General features: G+C 52.4%; 1 protein-coding gene across 1 annotated transcript; it reads right to left on the minus strand.

Annotated features, from left to right (window-relative positions):
• Positions 1 to 3,872: 3,872 nt before the first annotated feature.
• Positions 3,873 to 19,989, minus strand: LOC115082684 (junctophilin-4-like). The gene is made up of 7 exons (XM_029586877.1): positions 19,914 to 19,989; positions 18,398 to 19,342; positions 16,315 to 17,095; positions 9,705 to 9,823; positions 8,651 to 8,798; positions 7,988 to 8,618; positions 3,873 to 6,685 (listed from the first exon to the last, which is right to left on the minus strand). Exons 2-7 carry the CDS (start codon positions 18,774 to 18,776, stop codon positions 6,605 to 6,607), a joined length of 2,139 nt encoding a protein of 712 aa, XP_029442737.1. The 5' UTR covers positions 18,777 to 19,342; positions 19,914 to 19,989; the 3' UTR covers positions 3,873 to 6,604.
• Positions 19,990 to 21,599: the final 1,610 nt, after the last annotated feature.

Genomic DNA, 21,599 nt, shown 5'->3' on the forward strand with positions numbered 1-21,599 from the left:
AGCAACTCCCCCAGGGTCACACATGAGAGTCAGTGACAGAGCCAGGATTAGAGCTGAGGCACAGGGAGATAAAGTGACTCCCCTGAGGTCACACACAGAGAGTCAGTGACAGAGCCGGGGATTAGAGCTGAGGCACAGAGAGATAAAGGGACTCCCCCGGGGTCACACACAGAGAGTCAGTGACAGAGCCAGGATTAGAGCTGAGGCACAGGGAGATAAAGTGACTCCCCTGAGGTCACACACAGAGAGTCAGTGATAGAGCTGGGGATTAGAGCTGAGGCAAAGGGAGATAAAGTGACTCCACTGAGGTCACACACAGAGAGTCAGTGACAGAGCCGGGGATTAGAGCTGAGGCACAGAGAGATAAAGGGACTCCCCCGGGGTCACACACAGAGAGTCAGTGACAGAGCCGGGGATTCGAGCTGAGGCACAGGGAGATAAAGTGACTCCCCAGGGTCACACACAGAGAGTCAGTGACAGAGCCAGGATTAGAGCTGAGGCACAGGGAGATAAAGTGACTCCCCTGAGGTCACACACAGAAAGTTAGTGATAGAGCTGGGGATTAGAGCTGAGGCAAAGGGAGATAAAGTGACTCCACTGAGGTCACACACAGAGAGTCAGTGACAGAGCCGGGGATTAGAGCTGAGGCACAGAGAGATAAAGGGACTCCCCCGGGGTCACACACAGAGAGTCAGTGACAGAGCCGGGGATTCGAGCTGAGGCACAGGGAGATAAAGTGACTCCCCTGAGGTCACACACAGAGAGTCAGTGACAGAGTCGGGGATTAGAGCTGAGGCACAGGGAGATAAAGTGACTCCCCCAGGGTCACACAGAGAGTCAGTGACAGAGTCGGGGATTAGAGCTGAGGCACAGGGAGATAAAGTGACTCTCCTGAGGTCACACACAGAGAGTCAGTGACAGAGCCGGGGATTATCATGCCTATCTCTTCCAAGTAACACTCTCAGCTTTCTCGTGCCTTCACATCTCCCGTTATGTTTCCTATACTTATTTTATGAGTTTTGTCTGACAGAGATGCTCTCAACCTGCACATCACAACAAAGTCCAACCTTCACCAGCCAAAAAAAAAAAAAAAAAGATGAACATTTATATATATATATAATTTTTTTTTTTATTTTTTACAAGTCACAGAGTCAGATCCTCCCAAAACGAAACAATACTTAATAAAAAATATAAGGAGAAGGAGAATCGGAAATAGAAAAAGAACTTTTATACGGATTAGAAAGATTTGCAAAACGTTACACGGAGACATTCCAGAAATGGACGTGAGTATAAAGTGAACCCCCCCTTCTGTTACAGCTAAGAGGGGGCTCCAGGTCATGCACACGATGCAGGGGGAAGGAGTGGGATGGGGCCACAGGTTTGGCAGCTACAGCACCAGAGACCACCTCAGCAGGCGGGGGGGGGGGGAAGAGACTCAGAACTCGCGCATCCCACCAGCCTCCCTCCCTTCCCATCCCTGCCTCTGCTTCGCTTCCCAGCCTCTGCTTTTTTTTTTTTTTTTCTCCCTCTTTGCTTCCATTTCTCTCTCTCCCAGCACCTTTTTATGCTCCGCAGCGATGGGCACACGTTAGGACACGACAGTCTGAAAGCTGCTGATTAAAGCCCGTTCAGCAAGAATATTTTATTTGTATTTATTTCGTTTCAAATCTGACAGTTATCCTTGCTCAGTGGAGGCTGGGGGACAGGGTATTCGGATATTTGGGAAAAGAAAGTGAGGGGGGTGGGGGGGGGGGATATAGGTTTGGAGCTGCAAGGCACGAGGCAGCCAGCAGGATGCACCGCAGCTCCACCAGCGCCAGTATTAGGTTTTACTGGGAGATTATTTTCCGTCGAAGAAGGTTGGGTGCAGCCCGGCAGTGAGGCATCTGAATCCCAGGTGCCTGACACTATCCCAAAGCCTGACTCACTGCCTTAACTTATGGAGGCCTACAAGTCCCAGCATGCAATAGGGTAAAACAAAAAAACAAAAAAAAGGCTCAGGCTGTTCCTTTTGGTTTGTAGCCCGGCAGCAGCAGCTCTGTACACTTCTCCACATCAGCCCAGAATCCGGCCTCCTCTTCCGTGTCCACAGCTGCGCACCTCTGCAGATCTTACCCTTAATAAATCCAATTTCCCCCCTCCCCCGTCAGGAACAGGCTGAGCCAGGCCCAGCTTCTGCCTCCCCCCTTCCCCCACTACAGGGACTGCCCAGACCTGTCCCCCTGAGCACCTGGGAGCCAGTCAGCAGGATATCCACAAGGAAGATGCAGGAGAGCAATGTGCACTTCCTGAGCAACGCGGGGCCTATGGAAACAACTTCTCTCCTGAAAAGTCCCAGGACAGACCTGGGAAGCCTTGCACGCAAAGGGCGAATAAACCGGGACTGGCCTGGCCTGGATCTACCTGGCCACCCTATCAGCGAACTTACCACCCCCTCTGGCGAAGGGGACTCGTGCTTCCATAATCGCACGTTAATTAGCTCGTCAGGAGCAAGCCTGCCTGAGCATGTACGTGTTTATATATGCAGGGCCGGTGCAAGGGGCACCCTTCTGCCTTGTGCCCGTCCCCGCCCGGTCGTGCCCAGGCCTAGTGCTTCCGCCGGCCCTACATATATCTATATCCACAAACACACGCTCGCACTCCAGTGTTCCCAGCCCTCTCCCGCAGCCACACCTGCCCAGCCGGGTTTTCAGGATTGCCACGCTGAATACGCACGAAATAGATTTCCATACTCTCCAGGCGCACGCAGATCTGTCCCGTGCACGATCATGGTGCAGATCCTGAGAAACCAACTGGTGGGGTCAGGCGCGGCTGCAGGCCCGGGCTGAGAAACAGGGATATGTCCATGCAGCTGTGGAATCTAAATGACACGACGAGGCCTTCACGCCCCCGTCCCTTGGCTTCCCTGCAGCAGATGGGGGGCTGTGGAGGGTGAGGGGGGGGGGGGAGCAGTTAAAGTCATGCAGCGTCCATGTGTCCCGTCCCCCCCGTCCCCCCAACTCATGGTTTTCCGGTGCGGCCGCTGCCACCCGCGCGCTGCAGTCCATCCCAGCGTCCTGGGAAGGAGAAAGCAAGGCAGAGGGGGAGTGGAGGGGGTGTGGGGGAGTGGAGGGGCTATTCGGTTCTTTTTTTTCCCTTTTCCTTTGGCTGTTGTTTTTTTTTCTTTAAATCTGTGTTTTCTTTTTTTTTGCAGGTTCTTTTATGCTTATTCTTTTTTTTTTTTTTTTCGAAGGCAGCTGGGTTTGGTTCAGGAGGAGGAGGAGCAGGGGAAGGAAGGACGTGACCGTCGGGTCCCTCCGCTCATGCGCTTCGTCCCCGCTTTCCTTCGCGGCTTCCTCGGGCGGGAGAGGGTGAGCGTGAGGAAAGTTTTACATCTCCGTCCTGCTTTTCTCCCTCCTTTCGGTCTGACATGGCTCCCTTTAGCCATAAAAAAAAAAAAAAAATTTCTATTAAATAAAACTGGAAAGGGAAAGAAGTGAAGAGAGAGAGAGAGAGAGAGAGAGAGAGGAGGAAGTGCAGGACGGCGAAAGTGTGGAAGAGACGGGAGCAGGAGTTTGGATTCTTGGATTTTGCTCTTCGGGTCACTGACTGGGAAGAGCCTGCGCGTGTGGAGGCCCAGGAGGTTTTTCAGGCTCCTGAAGTCTGGGGCTGTCACACAGCAGAGGGAGAGGAGGGAGAGGACCTCAGCCTCTCGGTTATTCAGGAAAAGGTGGGGTGGGGAAAGAGGAGAGCAGAGTGATTTCTAGCTGGGGCTTTCCTCACAGGCCCCTGAAACTGCCTCCACTATGCTGCAGGTACAAGCAGGTGGCAAAGATCGACTGCTGTCACCCCACAGGGAGGGAGGTCAAATGCATGCTAAGGAATGCAAAAAGCAAAGACTGGGGGGGGGGGGGGGGGGGGGAGGGGAAGGAAATGACTACCTACACATACAAATGCAAACCACAATCCACATGCTGAAACACCACACCCTCCTGCAGACTGCTTACCGCACGCTCATGCCCTGATCTCTCCTGCAGACTGCTTACCGCACGCTCATGCCCTGATCTCTCCTGCAGACTGCTCACCGCACGCTCGTGCCCTGATCTCTCCTGCAGACTGCTTACCGCACGCTCATGCCCTGATCTCTCCTGCAGACTGCTCACCGCACGCTCATGCCCTGATCTCTCCTGCAGACTGCTTACCGCACGCTCATGCCCTGATCTCTCCTACAGACTGCTTACCGCACGCTCGTGCCCTGATCTCTCCTGCAGACTGCTTACCGCACGCTCGTGCCCTGATCTCTCCTGCAGACTGCTTACCGCACGCTCGTGCCCTGATCTCTCCTGCAGACTGCTTACCGCACGCTCGTGCCCTGCTCTCTCCTGCAGACTGCTTACCGCACGCTCGTGCCCTGATCTCTCCTGCAGACTGCTTACCGCACGCTCGTGCCCTGATCTCTCCTGCAGACTGCTTACCATAAGCTCATGCCCTGATTTCTCCTACAGACTGCTTACCGCACGCTCATGCCCTGCACTCTCCTGCAGACTGCTTACCACATGCTCATGCCCTGATCTCTCCTGCAGACTGCTTACCATAAGCTCATGCCCTGATCTCTCCTGCAGACTGCTTACCACACGCTCATGCCCTGATCTCTCCTGCAGACTGCTTACCACATGCTCATGCCCTCCTGCAGACTGCTTACCGCACGCTCATGCCCTGCTCTCTCTCCTGCAGACTGCTTACCGCACGCTCATGCCCTCCTGCAGACTGCTTACCGCACGCTCGTGCCCTGATCTCTCCTGCAGACTGCTTACCATAAGCTTATGCCCTGTTCTCTCCTACAGACTGCTTACCACACACTCATGCCCTGCTCTCTCCTGCAGACTGCTTACCGCACGCTCGTGCCCTGATCTCTCCTGCAGACTGCTTACCATAAGCTTATGCCCTGTTCTCTCCTACAGACTGCTTACCGCACACTCATGCCCTGCTCTCTCCTGCAGACTGCTTACCGCACGCTCGTGCCCTGATCTCTCCTGCAGACTGCTTACCATAAGCTTATGCCCTGTTCTCTCCTACAGACTGCTTACCGCACGCTCGTGCCCTGATCTCTCCTACAGACTGCTTACCATAAGTTTATGCCCTGATCTCTCCTACAGACTGCTTACCGCACGCTCATGCCCTGATCTCTCCTGCAGACTGCTTACCGCACACTCATGCCCTGCTCTCTCCTGCAGACTGCTTACCGCACGCTCATGCCCTGCTCTCTCCTACAGACTGCTTACCGCACGCTCAGACTTGGCTCTCTCCTACAGACTGCTTACCATAAGCTCATGCCCTGCTCTCTCCTGCAGACTGCTTACCACATGCTCATGCCCTGCTCTCTCCTACAGACTGCTTACCATAAGCTCATGCCCTGCTCTCTCCTACAGACTGCTTACCGCACACTAATGCCCTGCTCTCTCCTACAGACTGCTTACCGCACACTAATGCCCTGCTCTCTCCTACAGACTGCTTACCGCACGCTCAGACCCAGCTCTCTCCTACAGACTGCTTACTATAAGCTCAAGCCCTGCTCTCTCCTGCAGACTGCTTACCGCATGCTCATGACCTGATCTCTCCTGCAGACTGCTTACCGCACACTCATGCCCTGCTCTCTCCTGCAGACTGCTTACCGTAAGCTCATGCCCTGCTCTCTCCTACAGACTGCTTACCGCACGCTCAGACCCGGCTCTCACCTACAGACTGCTTACCACACACACATGCCCTGCTCTCTCCTACAGACTGCTTACTGCACACACATGCCCTGCTCTCTCCTACAGACTGCTTACCATAAGCTCATGCCCTGCTCTCCCCTACTTACTGCTTACCGCACGCTCATGCCCTGCTCTCTCCTGTAGACTTACTGCACGCTCATGCCCTGCTCTCCCTTACAGACTGCTTACCACATGCTCATACCCTCCAGCAGACTGCTTACCGCACGCTCATGCCGTGCTCTCTCCTACAGACTGCTTACCGCACAGTCATGCCCGGCTCTCACCTATAGACTGCTTACCGCATGCTCATGCCTTGCTCTCACCTACAGACTGCTTACCGCACGCTCAGTCCCGGCTCTCTCCATCAGACTGCTTACCGCACGCTCATGCCGTGCTCTCTCCTACAGACTGCTTACCATATGTTCAGATCCTGCCCTCCTCTACAGACTGTTTATGTCATGCTCAGACCCAGTCCTCACCTACAGACTGCTTACCACATGCCAAGGCTAAGTTTAAACTTCTACAGAAGTCATTTAACATCTCCTGCAACCCATAATCATGCATGGATTGGCGAGATACCGCCTGCTGGTACCTGGGAGGCAGTGCTATTCTCCACACTGCGCCTAGTCACCTAACACAAAATCTCATGGGAAAAGTGTGACAAAGTGGGGAGAATATTTTTCTGTTTTATTTATTTCACATTCTGGAGATTCAATCTCCTGTTAAAAGAGCCCTTCTCATGTAAACGATCTGGAGAAATAGAGACAGAGGGGAATACAGAAAGAAAAAGAGTAAGAAACAGAGAGAGGGGGAGAGAGACAGAAGAGAATAATTAGAAACTGGATACATAGGAGGGGCAGGTCTTCCTCACGTTAAGTCAGAAAGTGGGAGAACAGGTATGCCAGGGAAATATCAATAAGAAACACCAGAGCCACCACCAGCGGACTGGCCTCCTGCGGGAGAAAGAAAAAAACACCGAAACACTAGAGTTAGCAGACATTATAAGTGTTTCCTGTCACTCCTTCCAGTCCCAACTCTACTACCAACCAACTCCATGCAAATACTGCAGACCCAGGTTCCAATCCCACTCCTGTCACCAGCTCACTGTGACACCTGCAGACACAGCTTCTGATCCCATCGCTACCACCAGCTCACTGTGGCAGCTGCCGAGTCAGCTTCCAATCCCACCGCTGCCACTAATTCTCTGTGAGACTTGAGGTGGTGGATATGGGGACAGATGTTCTGAAGGGATGGGCCTCACGGTCACCCCTTTCTCAGAAGCTGCTGAAGCTCTTCCATCACACACAAGAAAGGCAGCGAGACACTGCAGAACATAACTGGTCCCTGAGACTCTCTCCTGGGCTTCTGGCAGCCATGGCAAGAGTTTACTCCTACTGCTGCTCTTGCTTTTCTCGTCATATGTCTCTCACATTGTCTTTTTCTTTTCACCTCTCTGCTCTGTGCCTGCTCTCTCTGCTCCGTGGTAAGTTTTCTCCACCTCTCACAGTCTCTCCCACCCCATTTTCTCCGCTTACCTCTCACGCTCTCTTTCTCCCTCACGTTTTCTCCCTGCTTTTCACTGTCTCTGTTTGCCTCTCCCTGCCCCCTCTCTCTTTCTCCCTCCCTGCCCCTCACGCTCTCTCTTCCGGTCTCGTTATTAATTTATAGGCTTCTCTGGTTTATTTATGGCCGGCTGTCTACTCCTGCTACGGTCCCAGTGTGGGATTGGCTCTGCTGTTTCCCAGCATCCTCTGCCGCAGACAGACACGAGACCATGGGTCTGCTGCAGTGATGCTGCAGGGAGGGAAGGGGGAGGGGGACGGACCCCAAGAGGATGCTGTTGCTAGGAGGCCAGAACAGACTCAACCAATCCCATTGCTCGCTTCCCAAGCTCTACCCTCCCTGTCTCTCTTCGCCTCTCCATGCCCGTTTCTCCCCGCGTCTCCATGTGCGCATCCATTCCCCCTCCGTCTCCGTCTCCTTTCTCCTGTCCTGATGATATTTTGGTGACCTGGTTCTCACCTCCACGACTCCTTTTCGTGGATGCAGCTAAAGCCGTACGGGCGGGTACGACAGGGCGGCAAGGAGAGGCAGAGCAGGCAAGAGAGAGCAAGCGAGAGGCACCGATGCCACGGACGTACGGAGACAAGGGAAAGCATGAGAGAGAGAGAGAGGGAGTGAAGCAGCGATACAGACAGTGCGGGGGCCTTCCTAACTGACTCCCCCCTCGGTGCTGTCAGCATCATTTATCTTACCCATTGCATACTGGATTTGGGGGGGGCTGCCTCAGCAGCCCCCCAGCCCTGTATTCCCGGTGCTCCTTGGCAGACGCCCAGTGGGAGTCGGACTTGCTCATCAGTCCAGAGCTCCAGCGACTCTGGCTGCAAGCCTGTGACCTCCAGGCGTGCTGGAGTGGCCGGTGGCGCTGGCTGCTGTCCTGTGATGCCGCTGGGTGCCCACTGTCCATCCTTCTGGCAGCTGAAGAAGGTTACGTGCCCACCTTCCTCCTCCTCCTCCTCCTGTGGGCCCCAGGCGCTCCTGACGCTGTCCTGGCACGGCAGCGGGGGCTCCCCTTCCGCTGGCATTGCTCTTTTGCCCCCCAGGCCGGCTGGGCGCACCTCCAGCTCGTAGTTGAGGCTCTCCTCGTCCTGTTCCCACAGTCCTTCCTCAAAGTGCTGGTAACAGGCCTGGCCCGGCCTGGGGGCCACGGCCCGGGGGCCTGGGCAGCAGCCGTACACCAGTCCGTTCAGGTGCCTAACCGTGGACGGGAAGGGGCCGCCCCGCTCCTTTGGCGGGAGCCACTCCTCCGGGTCGGAGAAGTCCGGGCAAGCCGTCTGATCCTCGGCCAGGCCCCCGCAGCCGCCGTTCTCCGCGGGGCCCCAGCAGCTGCGGGCCCCGGGGTGGCCCCCCGCTGCGGCAGCGGGGTGCCGGGGAAGCTGGGGTCCGGCGTGACGTCCGAGGGGGTGACGCCATTCTCGTAGACGCCGGGGCTGTCGCAGCCCGCCGAGGAGGCCGCTTCCAGGGCCTCGGGGTCAGTGTCCTCACAGTCCTGCAGGGGGAGGAGGCCTGAAAGAGACGGGAGGGTGGGGGAAGGAGGAATTATTATTATCATTAAGGGTTAAGGGAGCCGCTCGGCGAGGTGGAAGGATGCGAGCGGCCCGCACGCGGTGTCATAATGGACCCCCCCCCCCCCAGTGCTTCCGCTTCGTTCTTCTCCGAAGCTGGGAAGTCATTTCAATAAGGGAAGTTGCAAACACCGAACCTCTGCCACCCCTGTGTGTCCCCCGTCCCCCCCCTATCCCTGGAAAAAGGGGCCGAGCAACGGACGTGGGGGGGGGGGGGGGGGGGGGGAGGGGAGGATTCCAGCCACTCGGGAGAAGGGATCCGGGAGGGGGAAAAGGTTTTGGAGATTACCCGCCAGCAGCCTGCAGGCGCCGGAAAGAAACACGCGAACGAGATGACAAGAAAGCGGAAAGTGGGGACGAGATCAACACTTTCCAAAGGTGTCTGGAAAAAGCAAGCTCTGTCTTTACCTCCCATTATCTGTTTGTTTGCCCCTCCTGGTCATCTCTCGCTCCTCAGCAGTTCCTGTACATCTGATTATTCCCTGGCTCTTCCCTTCCTGCCCCCGGCTTTCCCCCTCACCGTTCCTGTATCTCTGGTTATGGCCCCTGTTTTCTCTCCTTACTCCTCTCTCTCCTCAGTAATCCCTGTATCTCTGGTTATTCCTCCCTGCTCTTCCCCTCCCTACCCCTACTCTCCTCCTACAGCTGCTCCTGTATCTCCCATCTCTGCAGCTGTTGCCACCTTGACACATCTGGGGCACATTCAGCAGCTTTGGTATTGTCACAGTTCTCTTTTGACCCCCACATTCTCTTCGTGGCGAGGGAATGAGGGTACGGGAGGGTCTCTCTCTCACTGGAGGTCTCTGGCCTGGCTCTCATACCCAGTTCAGCAGTCACTATCTCTCACCTGGTTCATCCATGATTGGTTCCAGGTCCTGGGCTATGATCTTTGCCATGCGAAAGGCCTCTGTAGCTTTTTCTGCGGCCAGCAACGCCGCCTCTGTCTTCAACCGAGCATCAGCGGTCCTACAATGCAGGATAAACACCAATCATTCTTCTTACTACTCAAGACTGAGGGAGAAAGGTCTCTCCTCGTGGCCTGTGAGAGAGGGGAGGAAGGTTACACCTAATGATCCATGAAAGAGGAGAGGAGGAAGGTTACACCTCATGGCCTGGGAGAGAGAGGAGGAAGATGACACCACGTGACCCGTGAGAGAGAGGAGGAAGGTGACACCTCGTGGCCTGGGAGAGAGAGGAGGAAGGTTACACCACGTGACCCGGGAGAGAGAGGAGGAAGGTTACACCACGTGACCCGTGAGAGAGAGGAGGAAGGTTAAACCTCGAGGCCCGTGAAAGAGGGGAGGAAGGTGACACCTCGTGGCCTGGGAGAGAGCGGAGGAAGGTTACACCTCATGGCCCGTTAGAGAGAGGAGGAAGGTTACACCTCATGGCCCTTTAGAGAGAGGAGGAAGGTTACACCTCATGGCCCGTGAGAGAGAGGAGGAAGGTTACACCTCATGGCCCATGAGAGAGAGGAGGAAGGTTAAACCTCGAGGCCCGTGAAAGAGGGGAGGAAGGTGACACCTCGTGGCCTGGGAGAGAGCGGAGGAAGGTTACACCTCATGGCCCATGAGAGAGAGGAGGAAGGTTACACCTCGAAGGTTACACCTTATGGCCCGTGAGAGAGGGGAGGAAGGTTACACCTCATGGCCCATGAGAGAGAGAGAAGGAAGGTTTCACCTCATGGCCCATGAGAGAGAGAGAAGGAAGGTTTCACCTCATGGCCCATGAGAGAGAGAGAAGGAAGGTTTCACCTCATGGCCCATGAGAGAGAGAAGGAAGGTTTCACCTCATGGCCCATGAGAGAGAGAGAAGGAAGGTTTCACCTCATGGCCCATGAGAGAGAGAGAAGGAAGGTTTCACCTCATGGCCCATGAGAGAGAGAGAAGGAAGGTTTCACCTCATGGCCCATGAGAGAGAGAGAAGGAAGGTTTCACCTCATGGCCCATGAGAGAGAGAGAAGGAAGGTTTCACCTCATGGCCCATGAGAGAGAGAGAAGGAAGGTTTCACCTCATGGCCCATGAGAGAGAGAGAAGGAATGTTTCACTTCATGGCCCCTGAGAGAGAGGTTACACCTCATGGCCCATAAAAGAGAGGAGGAAGGTAACACCTCATGGCCCGTGAGAGGGAGGAGGAAGGTTACACCTCATGGCCCGTGAGAGAGAGGAGGAAGGTTACACTTCATGGCCTGAGAGAGAGAGGAGGAAGGTTACACCTTGTGGCCGTGAGAGAGAGGAGGAAGGTTACACCTCGTGGCCCGTGAGAGAGAGGAGGAAGGTTACACCTCATGATCCATGAAAGAGGGGAGGAAAGTTACTTCTTGTGGCCTGTGACAAGAGACAGGCTTTCTCCTCGTGGCCCATGAGAGACAGGAAGAAGTTTACTCCTCGTGGTCCGTGATGTGAAGGAGATTTTCTCTTAATGGCTCATGAGTGAGGAGAGGAAGGTTGTCTCCTCGTGGTCTGTGAAAGAATGGAGGAAGGTTCTTTCTTGTGGCCTGTGAGAGACAAGAGAAGGACTTTCTCCTCGTGCCCCATGATAGACAGGAGCAAGCTTACTCCTTATGGCCCATGAGTGAGTAGGAAGGTTTTCTTCCTCCACTCAGGCTACGAGGAGAAAACCTACTTGCCTTTGCTCCTGGGCCTTGAGAAGAAACCTTTCTCCTCTCTCTATATAAAGGTAGAAAGTGGCAGCCACATACAAAAACGTGCTTGAATGTGCATAAAAAGACACACAAACATGTATATATAGATATATTATATATAGATATATATATATGCACCACCGAAACATTCCTCCTATACAGAAATGTAAATAAAGTGAGAACGTAGCATGCACACATACGTATGTGTATACCTGTATGTACATAAAGACGTACACACACACACACACGTATGTGCTTTGCATGAACATTCCCCCCCTTGCCCATCTGTAGCTGTAGCCCCGAGGCGCGGGAGCAGAGACCTGTTTCCATGGCAGCCAATAGCCAATCATATCCCTGGGGCCGGTTGCCTAGGAGATCAGCCATCCTCTGCCAGCCTTTCCCTCCTGCCAGGTGGTACCTTCCACTCCCCCCCCCCCACCCATCACCACCACCACTACTACCCACACGATCCCCCCTCTCTCACGACTCCTCAGACGGGTGTGTACAGGGGGTGGGGGCACGATGAAGATAGAGAGCAAAAATCTAAAAAAAAAATAAAAAGACAGAGAAGGAGACGTTTGACACGTGAGAAAACATAAAGAGAGCGGGAGCCAGCAGTCACTCTCTCTCACCCCATACCTGCACTTAATAACTTAACAGGCTGCATTGCCCTCTTCTCCCCCCTCCCCCCGAGTCATATCCAGGTAAGGGGACATTTAGGCACCTCAAGTTCGGCTGCGTTTCCAGAGGGGGAGGGAGGAGGGACGTGGGCTTTTGGGGGTGGGGTCGGAAACTATGAGCGCACTCTTAAGTTTTCACAAAAAAGTTTGCATGTTGCAGGGATGCTGCTGACTCGCTCAATATGCGCCCTCATTTAAAAAAAAAAAAAAAAAAGGACAGGAGGGCGCACGCATGCCCCCGATATTCAAAGAGAACGCATGCGGGCACCTTTGTGTTTGAGAAAAGTCTGGGTTTCTGAGGAACAGAAAGAAGGCAGCCATGTTTGCTGTTAGGTACCTTACTGAAAACTTATCCTAATCTGTATTAGAATATACAGAGAGCAGAAGAGTGAAAAGGAGAGGCAGAGAGGTAGAGGGGGACAGGGATATAAGGAATAGAAGAAAGAAAGAGACAGAGGGAGAGGGGGAGAGAGATACAGGGAGTGAGAGAGATACAGGGGGAAAGATATATAGGGAATAAGAGAGAGATACAGGGGAGAAAGATACAGGGCGTGAGAGAGACACAGGGCGTGAGAGAGGAAGATACAGGGGGAGTAATTAAGAAAGATACAGGGCGTGAGAGAGATACAGGGCGTGAGAGAGGGAGATACAGGGGGAGTAATTAAGAAAGATACAGGGAGTAAGAGATACAGGGGGAGAGAGATACAGGGGGAGAGAGATACAGTGAGTAAGAGAGATACAGGGGGTAAGAGAGAGATACAGGCGGCAAGAAATATAGGGAATAAGAGAGAGAAATACAGGGAATATGAGAGATACAGGGGAGAAAGATACAGGGGAGAGAGATACAGGGCGTGAGAGAGGAAGATATAGGGGGAGTAATTAAGAAAGATACAGGGAGTAAGAGATACAGGGGGAGAGAGATACAGTGAGAGAGAGATATGGGGAGTAAGAAAGAAAGATAGAGGGTGTAAGAGAGAGGGATTAAGAAAGATACAGGGGGGAGAGATACAGGAAGTAAGGGATATACAAGAAGCAAGAGAGATATGGGGACTAAGAGATACGGGGGAGAAAGCTACAGGGAGTTAGAGATACAGGGAATAAGAGATACAGGCGGCAAGAGATATAGGGAACAAGAGAAAGAAATACAGGGAATATGAGAGATACAGGGGAGAAAGCTACAGGGGCTAAGAGAGAGATACAGGGAGAGAGATACAGGGGGTAAGAGAGTTAGGGATTAAGAAAGATACGGGGGGAGAGATACAGGAAGTAAGAGAGATACGGGGAGTAAGAGAGCGATACGGGGAGAGAGATACAGGGGGTAAGAGAGAAATAGAGGGGGTAAGAGAGAGAGAGGGATTAAGAAAGATACGGGGGGAGAGATACAGGAAGTGAGATACAGGGAGTAAGAGAGAGATATGGGGAGAGAGATACAGGGGGTAAGAAATATAGTGAATAAGAGAGAGAAGTACAGGGAATATGAGAGATACAGGGGAGAAAGCTACAGGGAGTAAGAGAGAGATACGGGGAGAGAGATACAGGGGGTAAGAGAGAGATACAGGGGGTAAGAGAGAGATACAGGTGGCAAGAAATATAGGGAATAAGAGAGAGAAATACAGGGAATATGAGAGATACAGGGGGAGAGAGATACAGGAAGTAAGAGAGAAGGATATGGAAAGGTAATGGAATCTGTCCAGGCACCAGAGAGTATAAATATACCATGATCTGTGTTTGGCAGAATTTGGGGATGGGTGACACCACTGACATAGGGTTGGAGGCTAACCATGGCAGAAGCAGCCTCCCTTCCTTTCCAGCTCAATCCATCCCATTTTCCCTGCTGCTGGCAGCCCTTCCTGTGATGACATCACACTGCTGGCACCGTCCACCCCCCCCCCCCACCCCGAGACACTGAGCTCACACCAGTGCCCCTGCCAGGAGTGTGCTGTGCCAGCGGGTGAGTCACGCTCTCTGCTTGGGGGTGCAGCGCATGCCTCAGCGCCGGACAGCGGGCTGTAACATCAGGAAATGGGGAACAGCATTGACGAGGGACATGCCACACCTCCTTTAGCTGATCCTTCTGATAAAACTCCTGGCGGAGAAGTGATCCCTGCTCAATACCTGTTTATATATATATATCACATTTTCTCTTCTTTTGCTTTTTGTTTTTTTAATATTTTGTTTTATACACATGTAAACTGCACAGAGAGAACACCAAGAGCAGCTATGCTCTTCCAGTAGCCATCACAAGCATTGCACAGAAATGTCAGCTGTCTGATAATGTTGTCATATTCCTAGCAAGACGTTAATCGATGAGCACAGCCAGTGCCTGGCGGGGGTCAAAAACACACAAGAAACTTCACAGGGTATTACAAACAGTGTCAGGATATCACCCACACTGTGCAGATATTACAAACAACACTAGGATATTGGGCGGCCTGCACGGATATTATTCGGAGAGTGAGAATATCACACAAGCTTTAGATATTACACACACAACACGAGGATACTACCCAGATATAATATACAGCACATGAATATCACAGAGACTGCATAGATATTTTACATGCTGAGGATATCATAAGATTGTGCAGATATCACACACACCACAAGGATATCGCGCACGGTTAGCAGATATTATTATACAAAGAATAAGAATATTATACATGGTTTTCAGATACTGGGTGAGGTTCTCAAACTGTCTGCACTGGGACAAAGACCACTCATACTTTTTTACCCCAAGGGCTTTTGCACCAGTCCTCCAGAAGGATGGAGGGAAAGGGTCAGTGTGGAGAAATGGAATGGGATGGACGGAAGGATGAAGAGAGAAGATATTTTGTTACTCAATGCATAAGTAAGCTCTGGAATTCATTGCCAGAGGATGTGGTGAAAGCTGTTAGTGTAGCTGCATTTAAGAACGGTTTGGGAAAGCTCCTGGAGGAAAAGGCCATTAACCATTATTAAAGTGGAGTTGCAGAAATCCACTGCTTATTCTTGGGATAAGCAGCTTGGAATCTCTCAACCCCTTGGGATCCTGCCAGGTACTTGTGACTTGGATTGGCCACTGTTGGAAACAGGAGACCGGGCTTGATGGACCCTTGGTCTGAGCCAGTATGGCGAGTCTTATGTTATGTTCTTATGAGAGGGATGGACAGTGTGGAGGGATGGAAAGGGATGGATGAAGCATGAAAAGAGATAGTGCTGAGGGATGGACAGAAGGATGAAGAGATGCAGTGAGGAGGGATGGAAATGAATGAACAGTGAGGAGGGATGGAAAAGGATGGATGGATGAATGAATGAAAAGAATGCAGAGGGATGGAGTTGGATGAACAGTCTGGAGAGATGGATGAAGAGAGATTGACAATGGAGAGATGGAGAGAGCTGGACAGTGCAGAGGGATAGAGCTGGATGGATGGAGGGATGGACAGAAGAATGAGGAGAGCTGGAAGGTGGAAAGAGATGGAAAAGGATGGGCAGAAGGCTGAAGAGAGAGTGCAGAGGGATGGAGCGAGAAGGATGGAAGTATGAAGAGATGAACAATGGAGAGAGATGGAGACAGCTTAACAGTGCGGAGGGTGGAGAGAGATGGCCAGAAGGATGAAGAAAGCTGGACAGTGGAGAGAGACAGAGAGGGATGAACAGAAGGCTGAAGAGAGAGTGCGGAGGGGTGGAGAGTGTGGAGGAATGGAGAGAGAGAACATGTAGAACGATGGAGATGAACAGACAGTAGAAGTATGGCGAGAGCTGGACAGTGAATCTCATCTCCGCTGTAAAGTCCATGTGACCCTTGGCACCTGTTTTATGGGAGTAAGGGTGAAGACTTGAAAAGATGGTCTTTGTGCGTTGCTTCACCTCCTCAGACATAACACGCGCCCCGGGAAGCTTCACGCGCAGAACAAGGGGCTCACTTAATCGCACAGCGGGTAGTAGTGTTTGGCCAGTTGATTAACGAGGATGAAACGCTTTTTTACCTGTGTGAATTGCTTTGAAACTTGTGCGAGGATACTGCACAGACTGTGCAGAGTATTACACATGCCACAAAGATACTACATGAGCTGCACTGTTATCACACACACAGGCTGCCAGAGCCCCCTGCGTCTAGTGCCCCATCAGCCCCCACCCCCATCTCCCTCCTTACCTAGAGGCTGCCATTTCCTGTTTCTGCCTGGCTGTGCCTTCTGCCCTTTGGGCGGCCTCCACCGCTCGGTCCACCTTCTCTTTGATCTTGCTTCTCCGCAGCGGGATGAGGTTCTTCACCTTGCCGCTCACCAGCGAATTCAGCTTGTACTTCCCTTCCTCCTTGGTGCCGTCGGGGAACGTGGTGCGCCCGTAGCCGTGCCTCTTGTTGCTCAGCCACTCTCCCTCGTAGCGCAGCCCGTTGGAGCGCCGGCTCACCCCGTAGCCGCTGCGACGGTCATTCTTCCACTCCCCGGCGTAGACCTCGGTGGCCGAGTCCTCGATGGGGGCCTCCCGGCCTCCACCGCAGGGCAGGTCGCTCTCCGTCTCGGCGAAACTGGCCTCGCTGGCCGCAGCAGAGGAGCCCAGGGAGCTGACGCCGGCCTCGCTCTTCAGCGAGCTGCGCTTACTGTGGTGGCTCGCCAGCGAGGCCTTGGACTCCGCCCGCCGCAGCCTCAGACCGCTCAGCACCAGGGAGCGGCGGAAGAACCCCTTCTTCTTCCTCTTCGCCCCGGTGCCCTCCGAGCCGGTCTGTACTTTCAGGACAAAGCCGCCCCGAGAGCCGGAGGCAGGGCTCCCCGACAGCGGCTCTGGATCTGCCGTCTCGTTAGCTAGGTCGCTGCGCTGGGAGCTCAGGGAGGCCCGCCGTGGTGAGCGAATTAGGGCCGCTTGCTTATAGGGGACACTCTGACGCACGCCATAGCCATGACGCTTCCCGGCCTGCCACTGGCCTTGGAATGTGCCTAAAAGACAAACGACAATAGTCTTAGTGCTGTGATGCCATCAAGCAATATCATTTGGTTTCATGTTAAAACCTATAAAGGAGGAGTCGACTCACTGAGGAACCAGTGGGGCAAGGCAGTAGTGTTGTGATCCGCTCTCAGCCAAAGTAAAATGAAAACTATTACAATTAAGAGACAGAGTGCGCCAGTAGTTACAATAACGAGTTCGGAAGCAGGAGACTCGGGTTGGAATCCCTCACTTGCCTTCCATGGAGGGCTGGGGATGGATGGACAGTGTAGACGGATGGAGGGAGATAGTGCAGAGGGATGGAATGGGATGCAGAGATGGATGAGATACATGGACAGCATGGAGAGATGGAGAGGGATGCGCAGGTATGGCAATGGATAAGGCTTATGCTTTGAAAGAGATTGTGCTGATGATGGGATGATCTCTACTTATGGATAAATAGAAGGCAGATGGTTGGATACTTGGATAAAGGGATTGATAGATGGCGTTTACAGATGAACAAAGAAAACAGATGGATGAATACATGGATAGCAGGATAGACAGATTGCTATCACTGAACATATAGGCTAGAAGGATACATTTAGGGATTCAGGAATGGATCCTATACTTGGACAGATGGTAGATGCATGGATGGAGAGATAAATGGACCAAAAGCAGATAGACAAATACATGGATACCAATGAATTAATGGATGAGATGGATGCACAGACAAAGTAAACGGAGAGTATTTAGGTAAAGGCTGGCTCAGGGGCAGGACATCCCGCTCCCAGCTTCTGCTTCCTGGGCCGGCTGGGGCTGGGGCTTACTGCAGAGGCCGTTTTCACAGCCCCTTGGATGGAAGGAGGTCTCAGCCATCACACAACGGCGACTCCTAGTGACCAGACTCAAGCTTGCATAACGCATGGTGCTCTGGAGAGAGCCACCTCCCTTCCTGGTCCGTGGGGGGGGAAAAGGATTTTAAAAAAATGGACAAGACGTGGTTACAAACGATGGTGGATGCGAACGACAGCTCATAACGCTGTAGCCCCAGCAGGGGTTTCCGAGTGATCAGGAGGAAGATCCTGTAACTACCACACCTGTGTGTCTTGTGTTAGATTTCTTGCTACATGGATATGAACTATGGATCCGATTTACTAAGCTCTTTTCCAATAGGCCCAGAATGGGAAAAAAGCCTTAGTAAATAGACCCCTATAAGCAATTAATAACAGCACCAATAAGAAAGCCTTAGATAAAAACATAACATGAGCACATACTGTTGACTTAGGAACACAGGAAAGCTAGATGGGAAACTTTACCTCCATCGGAGTACGTTTCTGTCCCATATCCATCTTGCAGCCCATCAGTCCATATCCCCTCATATTTTGCCCCCGAGACGCTTTCCCGCATGCCGTAACGCCCCTTCAGTCCATGGCTCCATTCCCCGCGGTAGGTCCACTTGCCTTTCCTCTCCACTCCCAGTCCATGGCGCTTCCCCTGGGCCCAGTAGCCCTGGTAGGTGTTGCCGCTCGGCCAGGTGTAGACGCCCAGTGACTCGAACCCGTGGCACCAGAGTCCGCAGTACTCGCCCTGGCTCCCGGGCCCTGTGCAAATCCCGTAGCCATGAGCTCTGCCACTGTCCCAGTCGCCAATGTAACAACCACCATCATCAAATTCAAACCTGCCCCCGTTGGACATGCATGGGCCGGTCTTGCTTCGCCGTCTTCTCTCTTGTCCCAGTGTCCTTGGCCTCCCCCTCTCCCCTGTTTTCGGGGGGGGCGCCCCCCTTCTTAGCTATTCCAGGTTTCTGAACTTCCCAAGCTCATCTCCCTTCCTTTTGGGAAGCTGGGAGGAGAGGCGGCAGGAATCACAGCCCACACATGCCCCCCCTTTGGGCCACGCTTCCCGCCTTCTTCTCCTGGAGTCCTCACATGGATCGTTCAAGGCCCTTCCTTGCCTCAGCCACGGCTGCACTTGGTAAAACGTTCAGCCCTTATTTCAGATAGCATCCCTGCTCGATGCCACCCACGGCTGAAGCTAGGGAAGGTGGCGGTGCTCCCCCGACCTCTGAGGCTTTTTATAAAACTCGCCTTCGTCTTGCGAAGCTGCCTCCGCACTGTGGGGGCACTTGTGGGCAAGTGGGCGTGTGTTAACAGCGCGCCAGGCTCGTTTGAGGGCTGGATCTGGCCACGGCTGCTGAGGGAGAGGCAAGGTGGTGGCAGGTAATCCTGTGCAGAAGGGACATCGCTAACTCTCGCAGGAGCCTGGAAACAGAAAGAGAGCAACGTTTGTGTATTTTGTATATACAGAACACGTTGTAACATTCATTGACACGATATACGTGATGCACACACACACACACACACACACACACACAGGCCAAACTCACGTGCAAAACCGATTGAAAGCTCCCTGCAGAGGTGCCCTGGTTTGCACAGATACACACACACACACACACACACACGAGTGATGGAGAGTGATAGAGAGGGGTAAGAAGGAGGGGGGAGACGGTCTAGAATTACATTTCCAAGTAAAGCAGACAAAAAAATGACACTACTCGCTTATCTAGAATTTCACATGAAGAGCAGAACATGTAGACACACCTCTTCAATCCCCCACCCCAAAGTATATACACAATCCCACACCTCAGACTCCGCAAGATGAACGTGTCAGAATTTCTTAGCACAAACAAAAACGTGTTTTTAAAATGTTTTCCAGCCTTACCTCATATTTCCTGCTTCTTTCATCTCTTCCAAACACACCACACACCACACACACATATCACACAGGCCAGATGCAGCAGAGGTCTGGTGTAACTCATTAACCAATACACACCCTGTGGTCCTGGGCAGAGCAGTGCGCCGAGAGAGACCAGGGAGGAGGCGTGCAGGGGCTCAGCAGCGTCCCAGCCAGACCTGCTCATGGACCCATCAAAGGCAGCCGCCTGGATGTGAATTCCTGGGAGGCAGAGGGAGAGAGACATGCATCCAATGCCAGGGACAGAGAGAACGGAGAGAAATTAAAAAAAATAAATAAAGGAATGAAGTGACACCTTCAGTATCCAGTAAGAGATGGCCGGATTTATCCACAGCTGCTGCAGAAGGACAAGGGAACAGACCAATATACACAAATAAAAGAGATTTAAAGAGAAAAGCGAAGAGGCGCTGTGCAGCGTAGCTAGAACGTCTTCCCTCTTTTTCCTTTTTTTTTTTTTTTTTTACTGATTAGGGTTTTATCTCCGCACAAATCAATGTTTGCTATAAGGAGAAACGTCACGGGGAGGGATCTGTGCAGTTAAAGGGCTAGGGAGAGGGAGGGAGAGGGATACAGAGAAAGCAAAGGGGAGGGACAGAAAGAGGGCAGGAGTGAGGAAGGGAACACAGGATGAGGAGGAAAAAGATGCCAGAGAAAGAGAGTGGCCAGTCCAGTTAAGGGCAGGGAGGCTGCATCTGGAAAAGATAAAGTTACAATTTTGCAGAAAAAAACAAAAAAAAAAAAACAAAACCGCTCCAACATATTCACATTTTACATTAATAACCAAGAAGTAAATCACCACCTAGACTATGTACACTTTGGCCAAATCCAGGGTCCTGCGTTTTCAGCTGCAAATTCCCTTCATTTAATCCTGCGATTTCTTTTCCTAGATTCAGGCTCCTAAATTAGACGCCTGGTGATGAAAGTCGGTGCTAAGGGGCCTAACTTTTTCCCCGCCCTAACTCTGCCCCTGTACCCACTCACTTTTTAGGAGCCTAAATTTAGGTGCTGGACCCTAATCAGTGTTGAAAGGCATTAATTTAGTAGATACAATCTGACCCCTAAGTGCTCCTGGGAGCTCTGTTTTGGCTACACGGACATTAAAGGAAAAAAACTTGAAGGGCTGTGGCAACACACCCTGTAAAACTAACAAAATTATTTGTTATCATCATTCAACTAAACCTCCTCTAGGGGAGTCAAGCCTGTAGAGAAAGGGAGAGAACCCCAACAGAAACTTGTCACCCCCAGGGCTGTAAGAAAAACTCCCTCAACAACAGGTGCAGAACTGAACTAGGACGTCTCCCCCGAATACTCCCCATACAAAAATGAATATTCACATACTGGGGTCACCCCAGTAACAGCAACACAAACTAACTCCATCCACTATCAGCTAACTCTGTGACCCAACACAAAACCCTGCAAAAAAAACCCCAAACTCGGCACCCATGGAGCAAACCTACAGTGCCCAAACAGCACTAACTGCCAGGACTCAGCAACAACTCCACCTAGGAAAAGGCAACACTGCAAATATTACACTGGGCCCCAGAACCCCAGCACACCTCCTACTGGGAAAGGAGAACAAGCCAGATTGCGACAGATCCCTACACAGAAGACACACGCTAGCAGAATCCCTCACCTCGGACACATGGACAGACTCTCACCAAATACAGAAAAGGGACCACAAATTAGAAATAGGAACGCGCAGACAAAAACTGAACTGGAAACCCCAAGAAGCCAGAGACTGCATGCAGTGCAACCTCAGAGAGA

This window comes from Rhinatrema bivittatum, unplaced genomic scaffold (genome assembly GCF_901001135.1).
Source record: "Rhinatrema bivittatum unplaced genomic scaffold, aRhiBiv1.1, whole genome shotgun sequence".
Lineage (NCBI taxonomy): Eukaryota > Metazoa > Chordata > Amphibia > Gymnophiona > Rhinatrematidae > Rhinatrema > Rhinatrema bivittatum.